This window comes from Symphalangus syndactylus, chromosome 13 (assembly GCF_028878055.3).
Source record: "Symphalangus syndactylus isolate Jambi chromosome 13, NHGRI_mSymSyn1-v2.1_pri, whole genome shotgun sequence".
Lineage (NCBI taxonomy): Eukaryota > Metazoa > Chordata > Mammalia > Primates > Hylobatidae > Symphalangus > Symphalangus syndactylus.
The window spans coordinates 38,578,504-38,605,029 of record NC_072435.2 but is presented as its reverse complement, the minus strand read 5'-3'; the positions used below and the strand labels follow the sequence as shown (position 1 = coordinate 38,605,029).

At 41.5% G+C, this 26,526-nt stretch overlaps 1 protein-coding gene and 1 pseudogene across 6 annotated transcripts in view; both read left to right on the top strand.

Annotated features, from left to right (window-relative positions):
• LOC129460885 (zinc finger protein 799) overlaps window positions 1-10,471 on the top strand; it is a 64,782-nt gene extending 54,311 nt beyond the window's left edge. For 3 of the 6 annotated variants that reach the window (XM_055239380.2, XM_063616100.1, XM_055239381.2), the window contains exons 2-4: window positions 7,169-7,295; window positions 7,923-7,983; window positions 8,381-10,471. In XM_055239380.2, the coding sequence (XP_055095355.1) occupies window positions 7,169-7,295; window positions 7,923-7,983; window positions 8,381-10,022 (1,830 nt within the window). In that variant the 3' untranslated portion in view covers window positions 10,023-10,471. Of the gene's footprint in view, window positions 1-1,094; window positions 1,210-1,848; window positions 1,954-7,159; window positions 7,296-7,922; window positions 7,984-8,380 lie in introns of those variants that run through there. The other 3 variants (XM_055239378.2, XM_055239379.2, XM_055239382.2) reach the window with 3 other exon arrangements.
• A 6,255-nt stretch (window positions 10,472-16,726) lies between these two features.
• On the top strand, window positions 16,727-21,196 carry LOC134732166 (zinc finger protein 799-like; annotated as a pseudogene).
• Window positions 21,197-26,526: the final 5,330 nt, after the last annotated feature.

Here is a 26,526-nt window from a genome sequence, read left to right as displayed (position 1 = left end):
TTCAGCCTGGTTGGCGCCAGCCTTTCCGCTGGGATTCAAGATCTGAGACAGAACTCCGGCGACTCTTGAGCAGCTCTTAGAGATCTTATCCCCAGGCACAATGGGGAAGCCGGCGGTCAGCGTCTGCTGTGACCTGACTCTCAGGGAGGCGGCCGGGTGAGGCAGCGGGGCTGAGGGCACCTGGTTAATACCTAACGGCAATCTCGCCTCCAGCCTGGCTCACAGTTCCTGTGAACCCGGTGAGGAGGCTGCACGGTGACAACGAGTCACCAGGCGGAATCCAGACTCTTGTGTGGGGTTTGTGTGTGGGAGGAGCTGTGGTCTCCGTGGTCCTCAGTCCCTTCTTTCTTTCCAAAGGCGACTGTTTCCCCTCTGAGTCTTCCAAAGATGTGGGCAGCAGGGTCTCAAATCCACCACTGTGTTGTCTCATCCTAACTCCTCCTAGGGGTGGCAGCAAATCTCTTGGTTTCCAGAGACTTCCGCAGGCCAACTTTCTGTCCTTAATTCACAGCAACAGTATGAACTCTTTGGCCCCCAGGCGATATTTCACTAGTTTGTCATCTTGTTTTCAGCTATCAATGTATGGCTTTTTCTCGAAAGAATTGTTTTGGGTTCCTGAACACGGTGGGTCATTCCTGTAATTCCAGCACCTTGGGAGGCTAAGGCGGAGGTATTGCTTGATCCCAATAGTTCCAGACCAGCCTGGGCAACATGGCAAGACCTTGTCTCTAGTATAAATGATAATTATAAAGTTACCTGGGCTTGGTAGTCGCAGCTACTGAGGCTGAGGTGGGATGATGGCTTGAGCCCAGGAGTTTGAAGTTTCTGTGAGCTATGATCGTGCCTCTGCATCCCAGCCTGGGCAACAGAGGCCGACCCTGTCTCAAAAAAAATGGATGTCCACAGCTGCCAAGTGTCTTGGAGGGTCCAGTGAATATCATCCCCTGGGTCATTCCTCCCAGGGGACAGCCTGAGATGGAGGGTGGGGCCCCCTGGGGAGCAACTGGATCCACTGGGATGGGAGGAATCTTCTGGTATATAATTCCTGTAAAAAGCTAACCCCTGGGACACTCACCTTTTCTTCTCAACCCTAGTTTCCATTCCTTGGAGACACATGACTGAACAGCCAATTTCATGGTCATATTCCACAGGAAAAAAACCAGCAATGATTTCTGCCTTCTGGACTCTCTCAGACTTAAAAGAGAGAAAGTTATATCTAAGGACTGGAGAACCTGCCCGTTGAGGTAGTGCAAGATCCTGAAAAGCACACAAGGCAGTGTCTCCTGGGAGGGTGGTGACCAGAATAGGGTTAAGGGATGTCCCAGGTGATAGGATGACCCGCCCTGATTCTTGCATTAGACTTTTCTGTGTTCCAGTCAGCACTCCTCATTCCTGAGTTTGTTAGCTTGAAAAGATATGTTTACTCTTTTCAGCCTAAATTTTTGATTAACCGTAAAATACATCCTATGATTAGAGATTGTTATTGTATACTTTGAAGACAAAGTATACCCAAAGTTGGAAAGAATTGGACTTCAGAAAATAAATTGTATATGTAATTCTAGAAAGAGTTGGATTTCAGAATACAAATGGTATATGTAATCTTCTACTCCATTTTTTAAAAGCTTTATTTATTTTTTTTGCCCCAGAGCTTGTGTAGTATCTTTCTCAGGTGGGTTTGTTTTTTGGATGATTTCAGATGGAATTTCAGGACTTAGTAGTATAACTACTACCAAGGAAAAAACCCTCTTCCATTATGGCTGCAAAAAAGGAATACATTTTTACAAGAAAGTGTAGTATGTACATTGAATTAAACAGATTTAACAAAAGTGCACTTCTCCTTTTTTATAGGGTGGAGATTTTGGGACAATGGAGAAATCTATTCTATTCCTGTTATATGGGTTTGACAGATGAATGCTAAATTCTGTGGGACAGGACTTTCCAACAGCTAAAGAAGTAAAATATAATTATTTTTTACTGTATCACTTACTATCATGGAAATAGTAATTAAATGACATTCATTGTCTGGGAGGGATAGATATTTGGGCTTTTCCTTTTGAGCTATAAAATGTAAGTGCCTTACAATTTCCTTTCCACTCATAGACGTAAACACTGAATTTGAGTGATTTTCCTGGATTCATCAAACATGAGTATTTTGTTTTTAAATATCCCTGTAAAGCATAGAAGGGTAAGAGTAGCTTTGACTATGGCAGAGAGGCCTGAGGCCAATGCCCCCACCTCCAGCTAAGACCAGTTTTTTTGCTTTTTTTTGAGACAGCGTCTCACTCTGTTGTCCAGGCTGGAGTGCAGTGGCACGATCTCAGCTCACTGCAACCTCTGCCTCCTGCGTTCAAGCGATTCTCCTGCCTCAGCCTGCCGAGTAGCTGGGACTACAGGCACATGCCACCATGCCTGGCTAATTTTTTTTTTTTTGTATTTTTAGTAGAGACGAGTTTTCACCATATTGGCCAGGCTGGTCTTGAACTCCTGACTTCAGGCAATCCATCAGGTTTGGCCTCCTAAAGTGCTGGGATTACAGGCATGAGCCACCATGCCCAGCCCCATATGGCTTTTGATTAGGGCTAGAATAGCATATATTTTTTCAAACCTTTATATTTAATGTACCTGTGTCTTTCTACTTAAAATAGTTTTCTTGAAGAGAATAAAAAAAATAGTTTTCTTGTACACATTGGTGGGTCTTGTTTTTTCAATTCTACTCTGTCAGTCCTTGTCTTCTTTTATTGGTATATTTATATAATACACATTTAAAGTGGTTATTGATATACCTGGATTCATATGTACATATATAATTGTTTTATATTTGTTATACTTGTCGGTTTTTTTCAACTTCCTTTCTTTTTCTGCCTCCTTTTATTTTAATGAGGAGTCTATATGATTGTGTTTTCTTCTAATAGTATAGTAAGTCTACTTGTTTGTTTGTTTGTTTCTTTTTTTTTTTTTTTTTTTGAGACAGGGTCTTGCTGTATCACCTAGGCTAGAGTGCAGTGGAGCAATCATAGTTAACTATAACCTCCACCTCCTGGGCTCAGGAGATCCTCCCTACTTGCTTTCTTGAGTAGCTGGGACTACAGGTGCAGGCCACCACACCTGGCTAATTTTTTTTTTTTTTTTTTTTTTACATGTTTCATAGAGAAGGTCTCATTGTGTTGCCGAGTGTGGACTCAAAGTCTTGATCTTAAGCAAACCTCTTGTCTTGCATCTCAAAGTGTTGGCATTAGAGGGGTGAGCCACTGTGACAGGCCATTGTTTCTTAAAATTTTATTATTGAATTTCCTAGCATTTGGAGTAAACCGTTCACAACAAATGGACTTTCAGTTTAAAGTAACACTGTACTGGCTTATGGGGTAATGCTCATATAACCCAGTGTTCAACATTCCTCCCTCCTGCCCAATTTAACATCACTGTCATCCATTTGCCCTATTATAAACTATAACCACCCAATACCTTGTTGATATTATTTTTTGAACAAACCTTTATGATATCCAATAGGAATAAGAAAAGGAAATAATTTTTGTGCCTTCATTGAATTATTTTCTAATGCTCTTCATATATATGCATATGTATATATTTGTGTGTGTGTGTGTGTGTGTGTGTGTGTGTGTGTGTGTGTGTATGATCTGAGTTTCTAACCTGTATCATTTTTCTTCTCTCTGATGAACTTCTTTTAACATTATTGGCAAGACAAGTATACCGGTGACACGTTCTCTCAATTTCATCCCTTTTTTTTTCCCCATTAGATTAATTTCAATTGGTTTATCATCATTTTAACTGATTTTTTTTTTTTTGGCTGCTCGCATCTGTTGAACACTTGTGATGATTTCTTCATTTTAGTTGTACCTTGCAGCTGCATAAATTCTATATGGCTAAATTTCTACCCCTTTTTTTTCTGAGACAGAGGTTTGCTCTTGTTGCCCAGGCTGAAGTGCAGTGGCACGATCTCGGCTCACTGCAACCACCACCTCCTGGGTTCAAGCGATTCTTCTGCCTCAGCCTCCCAAGTAGCTGGGATTACAGGTGTGCACCACCATGCCCAGCTAAGTTTGTATTTTTAGTAGAGATAGGGTTTCACCACGTTGGCCAGGCTGGTCTCAAATTCCTGACCTCAGGTGATCCACACACCTCGGCCTCCCAAAGTGCTGAGATTACAGGTGTGAGCCACCACGCCCAGTTTACTTCTACTTTTTAATAGATATTATTTTATCTCTACATCTATATTCTGGTTTTCTTTTAGTTATTTGTTCATCATTGCCTTTACTTCATTGAACATATTTAAGATAGTTGCTTTAACGTTTTTATTCACTGAGTGGTGTCTGAGGTTCCTCAGAGATGGCTTATCTCAATTATATTTTTTCCAATTGATGAAGCATATTTTCATGTTTTTCTGTATTCATAATTTTGTGTTGAAAAGTAGACATCTGAATGTTATAATGGGGTAATTCTGAAAATTGGATTCTTCTTTCCTCATTGTTTTCTATTTGTGTTTGTTGAAGACTAATTGTTCATTTGTTTAATAACATTTTCAAAGTATGTTTGCACAGACTGTATTCCTTATTTGTTGTAGAAACTGACATCTCTGTTCTTTAGTGTGTGTTCATCCAGTGTTCTGGCAGAGATTTCCTGAATGCTAGAAGCTAGTAAAAAAGATAAAGCATACAAAAGCCTGACCTCTTCCAGTCTTTGTGGATGGCTCTGTGCCTGGGGCATTCCTTGAACTCTTAGCCAGGCTGTTTAATACTCTACTTTAGCCTTTATGTTCTGCTAAACTAAACCTACAGATCAGCCAGAAGCGAAAATGAGGGTTTCTTCTCAGGTGTCTTTTGTGAAAGTGTGTTCTTTCCTGTGCATGCATGAGGCTTTCTCAATTTCCCAGGATACCTGGGTGGTTTTGAGTACCCTGATATCTGGAGGACATTTTCTCTTTAGCTCTTTTTCTCCATGACTCAGGTGGTCTACTGTATGTCTTAATCATAGTCTGTTCTTCCAGTTGGTTACAGGCTTTTTGTGTATTTTGCAACATTTTCATGCAGTTCCTGCCAAATTTGACCCTGATCGTGTTATATTGTAGATAAAGAGAGAGCCTTGGCTGGGCGCGGTGGCTCACACCTGTAATCCTGGCACTTTGGGAGGCTAAGGCAGGCGGATCATTTGAGGTCAGGAGTTTGAGACCAGTCTGGCCAACAGGGTGAAACCCTGTCTCTAGTAAAAATACAAAAATTGGCCAGATGTGGTGGAGCACGCCTATACTCCCAGCTACCCGGGAGGCTGAGGCAGGAGAATTGCTTGAACCCGGGAGTCAGAGGTTGTAGTGTGCCAAGGTTGTGTGGCTGCACTCCAGTCTGGGTGACAGAGCAAGACTCAGTCTCAAAAAAAAAAGCTTTGTTTCAGACCTCGGGATAGTCCTTATACATTTTGGAAAATGCAAGGCAATAATTTGCAAATAAGATCTGATCTGCTATCTCTAGAATTAGTGTCCGGGTTCTATACCAGGAACTCGGGCTGCTGTGTTCTAGAGTGGCATTGATGGGGGAGGGATTGGGCCAAGGATAAATAAAAACTCCACAAGACTTTTCTACCAGTTTTCATTTATATATATAAATATATATATATCTGTGTGTATATATATATCTGTGTGTGTGTGTGTATATATATATATGTGTATATATATATATCTGTTAATAGTATGGGGTGCCAAATAAAATCCTTTATTTGTTTTTGGAAAGCTGCACTTTCTTCGTGAGAAGTCTTTCAGCATTTTTTAGATACTGTGAGTTCTAATAGATTTGGTAATGTAATTTTTGTTGACTACTAAAAGGTTTGTTTTAGTTACTTAGGAAGTATTATAAATATTCATGAGAGATGACATTGAGTTCTTTCTAAGAATATATGCAGTCTTTCCCCTTCTTTCTTTCCCCTTTGGCATTACTCAAAATGTTTAAAATTTTTCCTTTGAGATGGTGAAATATCTTTTATGTCTGTTGTCATACTTCAGTACATTTGATCTAAAAGAAACTAGTTGCCAGCTTCCAGATATTCTCCATAAGTATAATCACATAGGATGGGCTAAATCCCCTAAATATCAAGTTGCAACAAAACATGTGAAATGTTATCTACCCAGAAAGCTCATTATAGACCCAATGCCCAGAGTGTTTCTTTGTAGCTGTCTTAGCCTGTTTCTTGTTATTCATAACAGAATTACTGAACCTCAGTAATTTATAAGAAACCGTATTTAATTTTTACATTTCTGGAGGCCGAGAAGTCCAAGGTTAAGGCTGGGCATCTGGTGAGAAACCTTCTTGCTGGTCGGGACTCTGCAGAGTCCCTAGGTGGCATAGAGTATCACATGGTGAGGGAGCTGAGTGTCTAGCTCAGACCTCTTTCTCTTCTCAGAAGGACATGAGATAGCTCATTTATTCATTCACCCATTACGGATTAATCTATTCATGAGGTCTAAACCCTTAGGACTAAATCACCTCTTAAACCCCACTTTTTTTTTTTTTTTTTTTTACACTGCCACTTTGGAGATTAACATTCAGTGTGCATTTTGGAGGGGACAACCATTCAAACCTACCAGTGGCTGATCAGTGCACTCCCTCTGCTGAGTATGTAACAAAATTCCAAACTCTCAGAAGGAAGATGGGAGTTAACGAAATACTATATTTTTTTGCATGAACAATTTAGGCACACTCTACCCATGTTATTACGCTCATGGGGCCCTCCCCTAAATATATTGTCTAGACACCATGAAAGGCCCAACTTTGTGAACAAGCATTTGTAAGGACACGCAGTCTCAGCACTGCTAATGGTAACTCCCTTTTGCACAATAAGTAGTAGGACTTTATCGTGCCAAGGACTGCAGACCCACTGTGGAAATAGACATTAGGGGTGATCCAGGCTATGTGATTCACTCACTTAGTTCGCCAGCAAGTGGCATGTTTCTATTCCACTGTTAATTTACCAAACATGTTTAACTGTAGCTTCAGAGTTACTGTGTAGGAGAAAGTGAGTGTAGACAGAGAATAAGAGTGGGTTTACCATGTCATTGAATAAAATGGTTGGAAACCACAGCATCATGTGAAATTTATGAAGTGAGTATAGATTCTCAGTACTGTGATTTTCACCCTTCCTCCTCTGTACATGTGGGATGGATCAGGCCTCAGTGGCTTTAGAGGACGTGGCTGTGAACTTCACCCGAGAAGAGTGGGCTTTGCTGGGTCCTTGTCAGAAGAATCTCTACAAAGATGTGATGCAGGAAACCATCAGGAACCTGGATTGTGTAGGTAAGGATGACGTCGCATTTCCACTTATTTAATTGGAGACATTTGTTTCTTGGTCATTCATGCTGTTCAAAGGTTTGGAATATGGAAAGGGGATATGGTTGGCCCTGGAAAAAAAAAAACAGGGTTTAGGGGTGCCAGCTCCTGTAGCAGTTGTACATCTTCATATAAGTTTTTGTCCACATCTTAGCCTACGATTGATGGGCAGCATTATCAGTCACATAAGCAGTGATTAATACATATATTTTATATCGTATTATTACATCCTTTATTCTCACAGTAAAGTAAGCTAGAAACAAAATGTTAAAAAAAATCATAAGGAAGAGAAACTATATTTACTGTTCATTAAGTGGAAGTGCATCCTTAGAAAGGTTTTCATCCTCGTTGTCTTCACATTGAGTAGGCTGAGTAAGAGGAGGGGCTAGTCTTAGTGTCTTGGGTAGCAGAGACTGAAGAACATTCATATATATATGTATATACAAATGGACTTGTGCAGTTCAAACCTGTTTTCCAAGAGTCAGCTGTACTTCAGTGAATGCATTTTTCACGATTGCAGTGTACATCAAAATCTTACTGTTTGTCTATAATTTTGTAAAAATTTATAGTGGTTTTTCTGGGTGTACCTTTTAGGAATGAAATGGAAAGACCAGAACATTGAAGATCAATACAGATATCCCAGGAAAAATCTAAGGTAATTTGCACTCACAAGAGAAAGATATGTCCCTGGAGCCATCCTGAGAATGACATGAAAATTTAAAAACAAGCAAAGAAAATGAACAAGCCTAGCTTAAATTTATTTATTCTTAGAAAATTTTCTCTAAAACATATACTTCAATGTTTCATAGCTGTTCAGTGTTTGTAAAATAGTTCCCATGGCAACAATATTATGAATCCACATATGAACGTGATTGTCTTGAGAACACCTGGGGTCGAGTTACCTTGCACAGCATTCCATCCATTCACGTTCAGGCAGGACACGAAGCCTACACTTTGCATGACAGTGTTAAAAATGTACATCCAATACTTATTAATACCTATAAAATGATTTATAGACTGACCTTTAGTGATATATTTCCCATTTTTTACAGATGTCATATGTTAGAGAGATTTGTTGAAAGTAAAGATGGAAGTCAATGTGGAGAAACATCTAGCCAGATTCAAGATAGTATTGTGACCAAGAACACTCTTCCTGGAGTAGGCCCATGTGAAAGCAGTATGAGTGGAGAAATCATCATGGGTCATTCATCCCTTAATTGTTACATCAGAGTTGGTGCTGGGCACAAACCACATGAGTATCGTGAATGTGGAGAGAAGCCAGATACGTATAAACAATGTGGGAAAGCCTTCAGTTACCACAACTCATTTCAAACACATGAAAGGCTTCACACTGGAAAGAAACCATATGATTGTAAAGAATGTGGGAAGTCCTTCAGTTCTTTGGGAAACCTTCAAAGACACATGGCGGTACAGCGTGGAGATGGACCTTATAAATGTAAGTTGTGTGGGAAAGCATTTTTTTGGCCCAGTTTATTACATATGCATGAAAGAACTCACACTGGAGAGAAACCATATGAATGTAAGCAGTGTTCTAAAGCCTTTCGTTTTTACAGTTCCTATCTAAGACATGAAAGAACACATACTGGGGAGAAACCGTATGAATGTAAGCAGTGTTCTAAAGCCTTCCCTGATTACAGTTCTTGTCTAAGACATGAAAGAACTCACACTGGAGAGAAACCCTATACATGTAAACAATGTGGGAAAGCCTTCAGTGCTTCCACTTCCCTTCGAAGACACGAAACAACTCACACTGAAGAGAAACCCTATGCGTGTCAGCAATGTGGGAAAGCATTTCATCATCTGGGAAGCTTTCAAAGACACATGGTAACGCACACGAGAGATGGACCTCATAAATGTAAGATATGTGGAAAAGGCTTTGATTGTCCTAGTTCACTGCAAAGTCATGAAAGAACTCACACTGGAGAGAAACTCTATGAATGCAAGCAGTGTGGGAAAGCGTTATCTCATAGCTCAAGCTTTCGAAGACACATGACAATGCACACTGGAGATGGACCTCACAAATGCAAGATATGTGGGAAAGCCTTTGTTTATCCCAGTGTATTTCAAAGACATGAAAGGACTCACACTGCAGAGAAACCCTATAAATGTAAACAGTGTGGCAAAGCCTACCGTATTTCCAGTTCCCTTCGAAGGCATGAAACAACTCATACTGGAGAGAAACCCTACAAATGCAAATGTGGGAAAGCCTTTATTGATTTCTATTCCTTTCAAAATCACAAAACAACTCATGCTGGAGAGAAGCCATATGAGTGTAAGGAATGTGGGAAAGCATTCAGTTGTTTCCAATACCTTTCTCAACATAGAAGGGCTCACACAGGAGAGAAACCTTATGAGTGTGAAACATGTAAGAAAGCCTTCAGTCATTTTGGTAACTTAAAAGTACATGAAAGAATTCACTCTGGAGAGAAGCCCTATGAATGTAAGGAATGTGGGAAAGCGTTCTCTTGGCTCACTTGCTTTCTACGACATGAAAGAATTCACATGAGAGAGAAATCCTATGAATGTCAACAATGTGGTAAAGCCTTCACCCATTCCCGTTTCCTTCAAGGACATGAAAAAACTCATACCGGAGAGAACCCGTATGAATGTAAGGAATGTGGGAAAGCATTTGCTTCTCTCAGTTCCTTGCATAGACATAAAAAGACTCACTAGCATTCTCTCTAAATGTATGGAATGTGGGAAAGCATTTATTAATTTTATTTCATTTCAGAAACGTAAGAAACACATTGGAGATAAACCCTGTGAATGTAAGCACTTGGTAAAGCCTTAAGTAATTTCAGTTTCTTTCCAGTACAGTCATCTCTTGATACATGCTGGGTATTGATTCCAGCACTCTGTGAGCCATGTCAAGTCCCTTTTATAAAATGACATATTTGTATGTAACCTACCCATATCCTCTTGTATATTCTCAATTATGTCTAGATTACTTAAAATACCTCATGCATTGTAAAAGCTATGCAGATAGTTGTTCTGTTGTATTGTTTGGGGAATCATGATAAGGAAAAGAGTCTATGTATTTTCAGTATAGATGCAGTAATTGTGAGCCTATCAACATAGTATATGTCAGCCAGAACATTAAAGTTTCTTTGTTTCAGCTGTCACATATTGCTTTTGTTTAATGTGTTAACACTTACCAAAACCCCGGGTCTTCTCTTGTGATAACCCAAGTATAGTGATTATAACAATGATGATAATTTTGTGGCACCCAATGTTTTGATTATTGAGATGACTAGATGTATGGCATTGTGGGTAAGTAGTGAGATATCAGATTAACTTGAATCTTGACAGGTCATTAGGGCTATCATCTATGTTGGAAGAACCAACTTGTGATTATAGATGTGGACTCATTTGAGGAGGCTGTGTGATACTAATGTTAGGATCTGTTTGGCTTGAGGGCTATAGATTTGTAACCATTGAATGTTCCTTATTCTTTGCAGATGCTTAGCTATAGGAAGCTAGTTCTTCTTTTTCTTTGCTTCATTAAAAAAAAAATCTTGTAGTGCTTATAGGCAAGTTGTTGTTTCTTGGGTGGAGTGAAAGCTTTGTTCCATCATAGGATCTTTGAGGATTATCCCTCTTTTTCACCTTTGCCTACTGAAAAACTGTGGCAAACTTTTCAAGTGTCCAAATCAATGGCTATGTGTCTTCAAGATTTTCTAGCTCATCACCATCTGTAGTGGATTTCAGCAGACTTGGAAGTTCCTAGTTGGTAAGGATTTCTCTTTGCTCTTCGGTGTGTTCCTTAACATCATCCTCAGTCATTTCAGACAGCATTCCCCACCAACTTTTTTTTGCAACATTTCACTATTCTTAATAACTGCATTAATAGTGGGGAAGCCCTTGAAATCATTGACTCCCTTACTCCATGATGGCTTGTAACATGCATTGGCTGTCCTGGGCTTTAGGGCATCCCAGTAAGCACAGTTTATCTGTAATTGTGAAGCTCTTCAATAAAACCACTGTGGTACATTCAAGGTTAGCATCAGGACTCCAAGAATTCGCCCAAGGTCAGGTGGATGTAAGTCACTTGAATGGACTTGATGATGCCTTGATCTAGTGATGCAGCAGTGATGTAGTTTTAGGAGGCAGAAATATCACTTGCATGTTCTTTTAGGCAAAACAAAGAGATTGGAGAGATGGCCCAGAGTGTTGTCAATTCTGAGGAAGACCTTGAGTGGCAGTCCCTTCTCTTTGAGGTATTCCATCACATCAGGAGTGAAGCATTGGTAGAAGAAAGCCTTCTTATGTTCTTGCCAGGACACAGGCCAGCAAGTTTTGCTTTTGTCCTAAAGAAGCTGGTGATTGCTCAGTAGACGAAGCCTTGCTTGTTCTCATGAACTGATGCATGACCTGACAGCACCAGAATAAGGTGGTCTTTCCAGGCCTCGGACCCCAGTACCTGCACTCATGATGGAAGGTACCATTGGGTTATCTTCTAGAACATGCCTGATTCATGACAATAGAAGATTTACTCTGGAAAGTAGTGTCTTTTTTCTGTTTTATGAGCTCTTCTAGGAATGCTGTTTTTTCCCTGGCGTCAGCCAATGCCAGTTCTCCTGTGGTCTTCAAGTTCTTGGGCTGCACAGTGTTGCATAGTTAGCCTAGCCAGAACTTACTGGCTTCAAACTCCTTCCTCTTGCTCTCCTCAGCCCCCTCACAGTGATGCTCATAGAGGCTAAGCTTTTTTTTTTTCTTTCTTTCTTTGTTTTTTTGAGACAGAGTGTTGCCGTGTCGCCTAGGCTGGAGTATAGTGGTGTGATCTTGGCTCACTGCAACCCCCACCTCCTGGGTTCAAGTGATTCTTTTGCCTCAGCCTTCTGAGTAGCTGGGATTACATGTGCGTGCCACCATGCCCAGCTGTATTTTGAGTAGAGACTGGGTTTTACCATGTTGGTCAGGCTGATGTCGAACTCCTGACCTCATGATCCACCTGCCTTGGCCTCCCAAAGTGCTGGGATTACAGGACTGTGCCACTGCGCTTGGCTTGGCTAAGTGTTTTTCAAGTATGATGTTACCGTCAGCAGGGATGTGGTTCTGTGACATGTCCTCTAGCCACACACTTAATGCTTTCTTAGTCTTTATCCTTAGTTTATTATGAACCAGAGGGATCATTTTTGCTATTGTAGGGGCAGCTGTAACACTTTCAGGAACTTCAGCTTCTCTCTGCTTTACCGTGTGATTTCTTGGTTTGTTCTTACCTTATGATGAACTAAGGTGATATACCACTTTTCAAAACATCTTAGGTTTGTATTTTCTTATTGAGAGATACCACTTTTTAACCCCTGCTAGCCTTTTAGGGATAGGTTTGACCACTTGATTCCTTCTCAGGAGCCATTTTTTAACATTTTTAATTTTTTTATATATGACATCTCAAGGGTCTCTGAATGAACAAAACAGTCTTCAAAAGCCAGAACAGTGGCCAGATGTGGTGGTTCATATCTAATCCCAGCACTTTGGGAGGCCAAGGCAGGCGGATTACAACGTCAGGAGTTGGAGACTAGCCTAACCAACATGGTGAAATTGCATCTCTACTAAAAATACAAAAATTAGCTGGGCGTGGTGGTGCATACCTGTAATCCCAGCTACTCAGGAGGCTGAGGCAGGGGAATCACTTGAACCTGAGAGGCGGAGGTTGCAGTGAGCTGAGATCATGCCACTGCACTCCAGCCTGGGCAAACAGAGCGAGACTCTGTCTCAAAAAAAAAAAAAAAAAAGCCGGAACAAAGTTGGTGAACTCACACTTCCTGATTTCAAAACTTACTACAAATCCATACTAATAAAAACTGTTTGGTACTAGCGTAATAACACAGAAATAAACAATGTGACAAGATAGCACAGAAAGTCTAATAAAGTCTAATTTATATAAAGTCTAACAATTTCTGAAAAGTCTCCACTGACTATTCAATGGGGGATAGCTTAGTGTTTCTGTAGAATGATGCTGTTGGGCAATGCACATCCACATGCAACAGGATGACGTACCCATACCTAACATGTACAGAAGTTAAAATAAACGAAATGCCTGAGTGTCCATCTTAGATCTATAACTATGAGATGAAAATACATGGCAAAAGCTGTGTTACAGTGAATTTGGCAACGCTTTCCTAGGTTGGGCACCAAAAGCATGACCCACAAGGGAAAAAATAATTTGGACTTTGTGGACCTTTGGCATCAAAAGGCAATATTAACAGAGTAAATGGGTAACCCATAGAATGGGAGAAACCATTTCCAAATTATATATCTGATAAGGGATTAACATGAAGAGTATTCAGAAAATGATAAAAAGCTACTAATAAATCACATTATGGAATAAATGTTTGTGTCCTTATAAAATTTTATTTTTCCACTTCCCTGATGTGGCAGTATTAGGCAATGGTTTCTTTGAGATATAATAAGGATTAGGTTAAATTATGAGAGTGGAGCCTGAAAAATGAGAGTGGGCTGTGCATGGTCACCCATGCCTGTTATGGCAGCACTTGGAATGGCCAAGGTGGGAGGATCGCTTGAGGCTTGGATTTTCCTTCTTCCCCTTCCCCTTCCCCTTCCCCTTCCCCTTCCCCTTTCCTTTTCCCTTCCCTTCTCTTCTTCCTCCCCTCCCCTCCTCTCCTTTCCCTTCCTTCCTGGAAATGGGGGTCTCAATTTGTTGCCCAGGCTGGAGTGCAGTGGCGTGATTATCGCTCATTGCCACCTCCGACTCCTAAGCTCAACAGATCCTCCTGCCTCAGCCTCCCAAGTAGCTGGCACTTCAGGTGTGTGCCACCATGCCCAACCGAGGCCTGGATTTCAAGACCAGTCTGGCAACATGGTGAGACCTCATCTATGCAAAAAAAAAAAAGAAAAAAGAAAAATTTAGCTAGGCTTGGTGGTATATGTCTGTAGTCATAGCTACTAGGGAGGCTGAGATCACCAGATTACTTGAGCCCAGGAGTTCGAGGCTGTAGTGAGCTAGATCATGCCACTGCACTCCAGCCTGGGCTGGAGACAGAGCGAGACCCTGTCTCTGAAACAAACTAAAATATATGTAAAAAAAGAATTGAGGTTAATGGCTGGGTGCAGTGGGTCATGCCTGTAATCCCAGCACTTTGGGAGGCCGAGGCGGTCGGATCACGAGGTCAGGAGATCGAGACCATCCTGGCTAATACAATGAAACCCCATCTCTACTAAAAATACAAGAAATTAGCCAGGGGTGGTGGCGGGCGCCTGTAGTCCTAGCTACTGGGGAGGCTGAGGCAGGAGAATTGCGTGAACCTGGGAGACAGAGCTTGCAGTGAGCCAAGATCGTGCCACTGCACTCCAGTCTGGGCAACAGAGCAAGACTCTGTCTCCAAAAAAAAATATATGTATATATATATACACACATATATATATGTGTGTATATATATATATACACACATATATATATGTGTGTATATATATATACACATATATATATACATATATATATACACATATATATGTGTATATATATACACATATATATACGTATATATATACACATACATATGTATATATATACACACATATATACGTATATATATACACACATATATACGTATATATATACACACATATATACGTATATATATACACATATATCTGTATATATATATACATATATATATGTATATATATATAGGCTGGCACTGAGGTGGGGAGGGATTGGGCCTAGGACAAACAGAAACTCCACAAGGCTTTCCTTCCATTTTCACTTTTATTTTTATTTATCTTTCTGTTAATCGTATGGGGTGCTGAATATGATAATTTAAGTATCCTTTATCTGTTTTTATAATGCTGTCACTTTCTTAATGAGGAAGTTTAAAGCATTTTTAGACATTTTTGGCTTTTAGATTTGGTAATGTCATTTTTGTTGACTACTAAAGGTCTACTTTAGGGATTTATGGAATATTATACATATTCATAAGAGATGACTTTGAGTAATTTCTAAGAACCTGTGCAATCCACCCTTTTTTTCTTTCTCTTTTGACATTACCTAATAATAAGTTTAAGATTTTTTCCTTGGGATTGTGAAGTATATTTTATTAGTCTTTTGTCATACTTCACTGCATTTGATCTAGTGGAAGCCCGTTGCCAGCTTCCAATTATTCTCTTACTGTAATCGCACATAGGCTGGGCCAGATCCCCCTAATCACAAGTTGCAACAAAGAACATGAAATGTAATCCACCAGGGTTGTTCATTAGACTCAGTGCCCAGAGTGTTTCCTCATGGCTGTCTTTCTCTTGTTTTTGTTGCTTGTAACAGAATAAGTGAACCTGGGCAATTGATAGGAAATCATACTTAGTTTTTACAGTTCTGGAGACTGTGAAGTCTCAGGTCAAGGCTGGGAATCTGGTGAGAACCTTCCTGCTGGTGGGGACTCTACAGAGTCCCTAGGTAGCACAGAGTATCACACAGTTAGGGGATTGAGTGTCTAGCTCAGATCTTTTCTTCCTCTCATGACATGACCACAGTGTCACTCCTGAGATAACCCATTTATTCACTCAGCCATTATGGATTAATCAATTTATGAAGTCCAAACCCTCAGGACCCAATCACCTCTTAAAGCCCCACCTTTTATTACTTTCACATTGGAGATTAACTTTCAACATGTGTTTTGGAGGGAGGGGACAGACATTCAAACCTAGCAGTGGCTGATCAGGTGCACTTCCTCTGCTGAGCATGAAACAATTCCAATTCTCAGAGGAATATAGGAACTAAGCAAATGCCTTGTTATTTTGCATAAATAGTTTAGGTACACTCAGTCCCTTTTACTAGCCACGTTGGTGGGGACCCTCCCTAAATCCAGTGCCTAGACACCATAAAAGGTCCAACATTGTGGCCAGGCGCGGTGGCTCACGCTTGTAATCCCAGCACTTTGGGAGGCCGAGGTGGGCGGATCACGAGGTCAGGAGATCGAGACCGTGGTGAAACCTCGTCTCTACTAAAAAATACAAAAAAATTAGCCGGGCATGGTGGCGGGCGCCTGTAGTCCCAGCTACTCGGAGAGGCTGAGGCAGGAGAATGGCGTGAACCCGGGAGGCAGAGCTTGCAGTGAGCCGAGACTGCGCCACTGCACTCCAGCCTGGGCGACAGAGCGAGACTCCATCTCAAGAAAAAAAAAAAAAAAAAAGGTCCAACATTGTAAACAAGCATTTGTAAGGATATGTAGTCTCAGGACTGCTAATGTTAACTCTTTTGCACAATAAAGAGTAGGACTTTGTCGTGATAAGAACTGCAGATCCACTGTAGAAATAGCCATTAAGGTCCATGCAATAATACTGACTTCACTTATCAACAGGAGACCTGTTCCAATTCAACTGTTACCTTAGCAAACACATTCAATTCTAGCATCAGAATTGCCATGTGGGAGACAGGTGAGTGCAGACAGAAAATGAAAGTGGATTTACCATGTCATGCTTAGAAACCACACACCCTGACCGGGCGCGGTGGCTCACACCTGTAATCCCAGCACTTTGGGAGGCCAAGGTAGGTGGATCACGAAGTCAGGAGATCGAGACCATCCTGGCTAACATGGTGAAACCCTGTTTCTACTAAAAATACAAAAAATTAGCCGTGCGTGGTGGCAGGCCCTGTAGTCCCAGCTACTTGAGAGGCTGAGGCAGGAGAATGGCATGAACCCGGGAGGCAGAGCTTGCAGTGAGCCAAGATAGTACCACTGCACTCCAGCCTGGGCGACAGAGCGAGACTCCGTCTCAAAAAAAAAAAAAAAGAATAAATAATAAAAAAAATAAAATGGTGATATTAAAATCATAAGGAAGAGAAACTATAGTTACTATTCATTAAGTGGAAGTAGATGCTCATAAAGGTTCTCATCCTTATTGTCTTCACATTGAGTAGGCTGAGTAAGAGGAGAGATTGGTCTTGCTATCTCAGGGATAGCAGAAACTGAAGAAATTTTGTATCTAAATGGACTTGAGCAATTCAAAACAGTTTTCAAGAGTCCACTGTAGTTTGGTGAATGAATCCTGCATGATTGCACTATGTATAATATCTTACAGTTTTTCTATAATTATGTAAAAATTTTGTCTGGGTCTACCTTTTAGGAATGAAATGAGAAGACCAGATCATTGAAGATCAACATGAAAGTCCCAGGATAAATGTAAGGTAATTTGCAATCACAAGAGAAAGATATGCCTCTAGAGTCATTCTTCAAATGATAGGAAATTTTACAAAGAAGCAAAGAAAACGAACAAACCCAGCTTAAATTTATTTATTCTTAGAAAATTTTCTCCAAAAGCATATACTTAACTGTTTCATAGCTATTCAAGTGTTTGTATAATAATTTCCATGGAAGCGGCCGGGCGCGGTGGCTCAAGCCTGTAATCCCAGCACTTTGGGAGGCCAAGGCGGGCGGATCACGAGGTCAGGAGATCGAGACCATCCTGGCTAACACGGTGAAACCCTGTCTCTACTAAAAATACAAAAAATTAGCCGGGCGTGTTGGCGGGTGCCTGTAGTCCCAGCTCCTCGGGAGGCTGAGGCAGGAGAATGGCCTGAACCCAGGAGGCGGAGCTTGCAGTGAGCCGAGATCGCGCCACTGCACTCCAGCCTGGGTGACACAGCAAGACTCCGTCTCAAAAAAAAAAAAAATAATAATAATAATTTCCATGGAAGCAATGTTAAGAATCCCCATATGAATATCATCATTGGGGAAGTACCTGGCGTTGAGTTATCTTGCACAATATTCAGTCCATTCACGTTCAAGCAGGCTTCATATGAAGCCTATGCTTTGCATGATAATGTTAAAAATGTACATCTAATACCTATTAATACATGTAAAATCATTTGTAAATAAACCTTTAGGCCAGGCACGGTGGCTCATGCTTGTAATTCCAGCACTTTGGGAGGCCGAGGTGGGCAGATCATGAGGTCAAGAGATTGAGACCAGCCTGGCCAACATGGTGAAACCCTGTTTCTGCTAAAAACACAAAAAATAGCTGGGTGTGGTGGCATGCACCTGTAGTCGCAGCTACTTGGGAGGCTGAGGCAGGAGAATCATTTGAACCTGGGAGGCAGAGGTAGCCATGAGCAGAGATGGAGCCACTGCACTCCAGCCTGGGCGATACAGCGAGACTCCGTCTCAAAAAAAAAAGAATCCCCATATGAATATGGTCATTGAGAAAGCACCTGGAGTCAAGTTATCTTGCACAACATTCAGTGCATTCACATTTAAGCAGGCATCACATGAAGCCTGTGCTTTGCATGATAATGTTAAAAATGTACATCTAGGCTGGGCACGGTGGCTCACGCCTATAATCCCAGCACTCTGGGAGGCCGAGGTGGGCAGATCACCTGAGGTCAGGAGTTCGAGACCAGCCTGACCAACATGGAGAAACCCCATCTTTACTAAAAATACAAAATTAGCCTGGCATGATGGCACATAACTGTAATCCCAGCTACTTGGGAGTCTGAGGCAGGACAATTGCTTGAACCTGGGAGGCGGAGTTTGCAGTGAGCCAAGATTGCACCATTGCACTCCAGTCAGGGCAACAAGAGTGAAACTCCGTCTCAAAAAAAAAAAAAGTACATCTAATACCTATTAATACATATAAAATCATTTATAAACAAATCTTTAGTAATATACTTCCCGTTTTTTACAGATGTGATATGGTAGAGCGCTTCGGTGAAAGTAAAGACAGTAGTCGTTGTGGAGAAACATCTAACCAGATTGGAGATACTGCTGTGAACAAGCACACTCCTCCTGGAGTAGGTCCATGTGAAAACAGAATGAGTGGAGAAGTCGTCACGGGTCTTTCATTCCTTCATTGCCACATCAGAGTTGATGCTGGGCACAAACCACATGAGTATCAGGAATATGGAGAGAAGCGTAATACACGTAAACAATTTGGGAAAGCCTTCAGTTATCACCACTCGTTTCAAATACATAAAATTTCTCACACGGGACACAAACCATATGATTGTAAGGAATGTGGGAAGTCCTTCAGTTCTTTGGGAAACCTTCAAAGACACATGGCAGTGCAGCATGGAGATGGACCTTATAAATGTAAGTTGTGTGGGAAAGCCTTTTTCTGGCCCAGTTTATTTCATATGCATGAAATAACTCACTCTGGAGAGAAACCATATGAATGTAAGCAGTGTTCTAAAGCCTTCCCTGATTAGAGTTCTTGTCTAAGACACGAAAGAACTCACACTGGAGAGAAACCCACACTGGAGAGAAACCCTATACAAGTAAACAATGTGGGAAAGCCTTCAGTGCTTCCACTTCCCTTCAAAGACATGAAACCACTCACAGTGCAGAGAAACCCCATGAATGTAAGCAATGTGGGAAAGCGTTTCATCATCTGGGAAGCTTTCAAAGACACATGATAAGGCACACTAGAGATGGACCTCATAAATGAAAGATATGTGGGAAGGGCTTTGATTGTCCCAGTACACTGCAAAGTCATGAAAGAACTCACACTGGAGAGAAACTCTATGAATGCAAGCAGTGTGGGAAAGCGTTATCTCATAGCTCAAGCTTTCGAAGACACATGATAACGCACACTGGAGATGGACCTCACAAATGCAAGGTATGTGGGAAAGCCTTTATTTTAGTGGATTTGAAAGACATGGAAGGACTCACACTGGGGAGAAAATCTATAAATGTAAATGTGGGAAAGCCTTTAGTGATCTTTATTCCCTTCAAAATCATGAGACAACTCACATGGGAGAGAAGCCATATGAATGTAAAAAATGTGGGAAAGCATTTGGTTGTTTCCAGTACCTTTCTCTTCATAAAAAAATCACACAGCAGAAAAAACTTATAAGTGTCAAACATGTAGAAAAGCCTTCAGTCATTTTGGTCACTTAAAGCAACATGAAAGGATTCACTCTGGAGAGAAGCCATATGAATGAAAGGAATGCAGGAAAGCGTTCTCTTGGCTCACTTGCCTTCTACGACATGAAAGAATTCACACTCGAGAGAAACCTTATGAAGGTAAACAATGTGGTAAAGCCTTCACTCATTCCCGTTTCCTTCAAGGACATGAAAGAACTCATACCGCAAAGAAGCTATGTGAATGTAAGGAATGTGGAAAAGCATTGAGTTCTCTCAGCTCCTTGCACAGACACAAAAGGACTCATTGGAAAGATACTCTATAAATGTATGGAATGTGGGAAAGCATTCATTAATTTTATTTTACCTGAGAAAATTAAACAAAGCACATTAGAAATAAACTCTATGGCTCGGGCACGGTGGCTCATGCCTGTAATCCCTAACACTTTGGGAGGCCGAGGTGGGCAGATAACGAGGTCAGGAGTTCGAGACAATCCTGGCCAACATGGCGAAACCCTGTCTCTACTAAAATACAAAAACTTAGCCAGGCATGGTGGTGCGCACCTGTAGTCCCAGCTACTCTGGAGGCTGAGGCAGGGGAATGGCTCGAACACAGGAGACAGAGATTGCGTGAGCTGAGATTGCGCCACTGCACTCCAGCCTGGCAAAAGAGTGAGACTCCATTTCAAAAAAAAAAAAAAAAGAAAAAGAAGTAAACTCTATGAATGTAAACCATGTGGTGAAGCCTTAAGTGATTTCAGTTTATTTCAAATCAATTTTCCCCTGACATATGCAGGGGATTAATTCCAGCACTCCCTGAGCATACCTAAATCCACACATGCCAAGTTTCTTTTATAAAATTACATATTTGCATGTTATCTACCCACATCTCCCTGTATACTCTAAGTCATCTCTGGATTAAATACCTTATGCATTGTAAAAACTATGTAAATAGTTGTTTTTTTGTATTATTTAGGGAATCATGATAGAAGTCTATACATGTTCTGGATAGACCCAACCATTGTAGGCCTACCTGCATAGTATATGTCACCTATAACATTACAGTTTGTTGTTGTTGTTGTTTAGCACTGGCAGATTGCTTTTGTTTAATTTTCTTCAAGAGCATGTTAATACTCACCAAAATTCTAATCCTTCTTGATTACCCAAGTATAATGATTATGATAATGCTGATTGCTGTATGGTGAGTAATATTACGTGGAGAGGTGACTAGATGTGTGGCATAATAGATAAGCAGTGAGACATCAGGCTAACTTGAATCTTGACAGGATGTCTGGACAATCATTTGTGTTGGAAGAACCGGGTTCTGATTGCAGATGTTGACACTTGGAGGAGGCTAAATAATACTAATGTCAGGATCTGTTCAATTGGAGGGCCAAAGATCTGTGAGCATTGAAGGGTCTGTGTTCATATTTGCAGATATTTAGTTAGAAACAGTGTTGTAGAAAGCCGGTTCTTCTTTTCCTTTAAATCATCAAAAAATCCTTGCAGTGTTTGTTGGCATGTTATCCCTCAGGTGAAATGGAGGCTTTCTTCCATGGAAGGATCTGACTTGAGGATGGTAATCTTTAATACTTGCACCTTGCAGAGGCTGTAGATGCCCCAAAAACTGCTGCAAACTTTTCAAGTGTCCACATCTCTGGACAGCCTCTTCTAAATCTTCTGCATCATCATCATCCGTATCTGTAGAGGATTTCAGCATATCTTTGAGTTCCTTGTTATTAAGGATTTCTGTATGCTCTTCCATGCTTTCCTGAACATTGTCTTCAGTCCAGTCAGAGATAATCTTCCCCACCAACTTGCCTTGTAACATTTGGGATATTCCTGACTACCGTATCAATACTCGAGAAGACCCTGAAATCGTTGACTCCCACACTCCATAATGGCTTCCAGCATGCTTTGGCTGTCTTGACCTTTAGGACATCTACACCCTCTGTCATATGCACAATGGCATCTGCAGTTGTGAAGCTCTTCCATAAATCCACTGTGATACAGTCATGGGTAGCATCAGGACAACATGAGTTTGGGCCAGGCACAGTGGCTTACCCCTGTAATCCCAGTGCTTTGGGAGGCCAAGGCAGGAGAATCTCTTGAGCCCAGGAGTTTGAGACCAGTCTGAGCAACATAGATTCCATCTCTAAAAAAATAAAAAAACAACATGAATCCTCCTACAGGTGAGAAAGGTGAAAGTCACCTTAATCTTCCTGATGCCTTGATTAAGTGGTTGTAGCAGTGATGTAGTTTTAGGAGGCAGGAACATCACTTCCACATTTTTTATCAGCATAAAGAGATGGCCAGGAGCATTGTCAATTATGAGGAGGCTCTTGAGTGGCATCCCCTTTTCTTCAAGGTAGTTTTCCACTTCAGGAATGAAGCATTGGTAGATTAAAGCCTTCTTGTGTTCTTGCTGGCACACAGGCAACAAAGTTTTGCTTTTGTTTTAGAGAATCTAGTGATTGTTTGTTCAGTAGATAAGGCTGGCTTATTCTTGTGACCCCATCCATTGCCACATAGCACCAGAGTAAGGTGATCTTTCTTGGTCTTGAACCCAAGGGATTGCTTGACACTGTTTGTTTGTTTTTTGAGACGGAGTCTTGCTCTGTCACCCAGGCTGGAGTGCAATGGCACAATCTCGGCTCACTGCAACTTCCGCCTCCCGGGTTCAAGGGATTCTTCCGCCTCAGCCTCCCGAGTAGCTGGGATTACAGGTGCCTGCCACCATGCCTGGCTAATTTTTGTATTTTTGTAGAGATGGAGTTTCACCATGTTGGCCAGGCTGGTCTTGAACTCCTGACCTCAGGTGATCTGCCCACCTCAGCCTCCCAAAGTGCTGAGATTACAGGCGTGAGCCACCGCACCCTGGTTGACACTCTTTTGGATGAAGGGACTATTGGGCATCATCTTTCAGAACATGCCCGATTCATCATGATGGAGGACTTGCTCTGGAAGATAATCTGTTTTTTATGAGTTTCATGAACTCTTGTGGGATTTTTTTTTTTTTTTTGAGTTAGAGTCTTGCTCTGTTGCCCAGGCTGGAGTGCAGTGGCGCGATCTCGGCTTACTGCAACCTCCGCCTCCTGGGTTCGCGCCATTCTCCTGCCTCAGCCTCCCGAGTAGCTGGGACTACAGGCTCCTGCCACCACGCCCGGCTAATTTTTTTTTTGTATTTTTAGTAGAGACGGGGTTTCACCGTGTTAGGCAGGATGGTCTCGATCTCCTGACCTCATGATCCACCCGCCTTGGCCTCCCAAAGTGCTGGGATTACAGGTGTGAGCCACCGTACCCTGCCTTGGGATTTTTTTTTTTTTTTTTAAAGAGACATGATCTCGCTCTGTTGCCCAGGCTGGAGTGTAGTGGCATGATCATAGCTCACTGCAGTCTCAACTCTTCAGGTCAAGCAGTCCTCCTACCTCAATCTCCTGAGTAGCTAGGACTACAGGTGCATATCACCACACCCAGCCAATTTTTAAATTTTTTGTAGAGATGGAGTCTTGCTGTTACCCAGGCTGGTCTTGAACTCTTGGGCTCAAGAGATCCTCCCACCTTGTCACCACCCAGCATCGATTCTCCTGTGGTCCTTAAGTTCTTGTGTCTGTAGTGCTTTACCTAGCTGACCCAGCTAGACTTCATGGGCCTGAAACTCCTTCCTCTCGCTCTTCTCAACTGTCTCACAGTGGTGCTTATAGAAGCTAATTTTTTTCATGTATCATTTTACTATCAATAGAGATGTGGTTCTGTGACATGTCCTCTAGCCACACTCTTAATGCTTTCTCATTCCTTATACTCAGTTTATCATGATCCAGAAGGATCATTTTCACCATTATAGGGGCAGCTCTAACACTTCCAGGAAGTTCATTTTCTTTCTGTTTTTATGTTTTTGTGTGCAAATGCTTAGTTTGTTCTTACTGAGCCTACTTTCCAAAGTTAAATGCCCCTTTTCTAAGAATCTAAGATTTTTACTTCTCATTGAATAATAGCACTTTTTATGCTCTGCTATCCTTTTAGTTATAGTTTTGACCTCTTGATTTATTTCTAGGAACCATTTTTCCCCATTTTTTCATTTTTTACATTTGGCATCTCAAGGGCCTCTGAATAGACAAAACAGTCTTGAAAAACAAGAACTAGGTTAGTAGGCTCTAACTTCTGGATTTCAAAACGTAACTGCAAATCTATGCTAATAAAAAGTTTGAGCCAGGCACAGTGGCTCATGCCTGTAATCCCAGCACTTTGGGAAGCCGAGGCGGGTGAATCATGAGGTCAGGAGATCGAGACCATCCTGGCCAACATGGTGAAACCCTGTCTCTACTAAAAATACAAAAATTAGCTGGACATGGTGGCACATGCCTACAATCCCAGCTACTCAGGAGGCCGAGGCAAGAGAATCACTTGAGCCCAGGAGGTGGAGGTTGCAGTGAGCCGAGATTGTGCCACTGTACTCCAGGTGACAAAGCGAGACTCCGTCTCAAAAAAAAAAAAAAAAAAAATTTTGGTACTAACATAATGACACAGAAGTAGAACAGTGCAGCAAAATAAACAGCACAGGAGTGTGTCTTTGCAATTCAAGTCCAGTAATTTTTGACAAGTGTGCTAAGGCCATTCAATGGGGGTCTAGATTAATATTTATATTAGTATTTTGTTTTAGTAGCCCAAGCTGTGTAAAACACAACCCCATTAAAAGATAGGTCAAGGACTTACTCTAATGAGCATATACAAATAGACAATAGTTACATAAAGATCTTTAGCATCACTCATCATGAGGGACATGCAAATCAAAACCACAATGACAGCCAGGCGCAGTGGCTCACGCCTGTAATCCCAGCACTTTGGGAGGCCGAGGCAGGTGGATCATGAGGTCAAGAGATCGAGACCATCCTGGCCAACATGGTGAAACACCATCTCTACTAAAAATACAAAAGTTAGCTGGGTGTGGTGGCGCACGCCTGTAGTCCCAGCTACTCGGGAGGCTGAGGCAGAAGAATCACTTGAACTTGGGAGGCAGAGGTTGCGGTGAGCTGAGATTACGCCACTGCACTCCAGCCTGGTGACAGAGCGAGACTCGGTCTCAAAACAAACAAAAAAACCCACAATGACACACTCATTAGATTGTACACTGTGGGAATGCAAAATAGTACAACCCCTGTTGAAAACTGTATGATAGAACATCAAGAAATCCAAAATTGAAACAGCATATGATCTGGCATTTCTGCTTTCTGGAATCTACCCAAAATTATTAAAAGAAGGGTCTCAAAGAGGTAGGAAGGGTTTTATGTGCCAGGTGTGCGTAGGGCTCTTTCTTTCTGGCCTTCCCTGAAGCCTGGTGGGCCCTAATCGGAGAGGGTTGGTGGCAGGCAGAAGATCTCAAATGTTTTTCCAAGGGGGACAAACGGACTGAGCCATGTAAAGAAATACTTTTACAAGAAGGGTCTCGAAGGTAAGCCCATATTTATAGTAGCATAATTTACTAACAGGTAAACTGTGAAAGCAACCGTCATGTTTATTGACAGATGGTACTATATGCAAACAATGGAACATTGGTCAGTCTTCAAGGAAGGAAAATGTGACGTATGCTACAGTGTGGGTGAACCTTGCAGATATTGTGCTAAGTGAAATGGGCCATTCATATAAAGAAAAATATAAAGTCAGCTCACCTAATTCCTCCCACTTCTTCCAGATATGGACTCTTTGAAATATAGAAAATTGAGAAAATACAATGCAAAATTAGAGATGATTGACTTCGAGTTCTGTTCCTGGGCTGCAAGTTCAAGAAATGGATGGAAAGAGATCATGACCTGTACAAGAAATAATTTTCTGATTTTAATAGCAGAGTCAGTGTTGAAAAAGAGATATGTGGCTGGGTGCGGTAGCTCATGCCTGTAATCCCAGCACTTTGGGAGGCCGAGGTGGGCAGATCGCCTGAAGTCAGGAGTTCAAGACCAGCCTGGCCAACATGGTGAAACCTCATCTCTACTAAAAATTCAGAAATTAACCGGGCGTGGTGGCAGATGTCTGTAATCTCAGCTACTTGGGAAGCTGAGGCAGGAGAATCGCTTGAACCTGGGAGGCAGAGGTTGCAGTGAGCCGAGATCACACCATTGCACTCCAGCCTGGGCGACAAGAGCAAGACTTCGTCTCAAAAAAAAAAAAAAGAAAAGAAAAGAAATAAGTGATACAACATGGAAATTTCCAAGTTGGATGAATGCAGGAAACCTTGAGGCTATAATCTTATGGAATGGATGTAGAGTCAATGTTTAATTAAGGAAGGACAGTAAATTCTGGTTTCACATAATATGTCTTTGCAGTGTAGGGGATGATCTATTTTTTGTTATACTTGTTTTGAGATTTTGTAG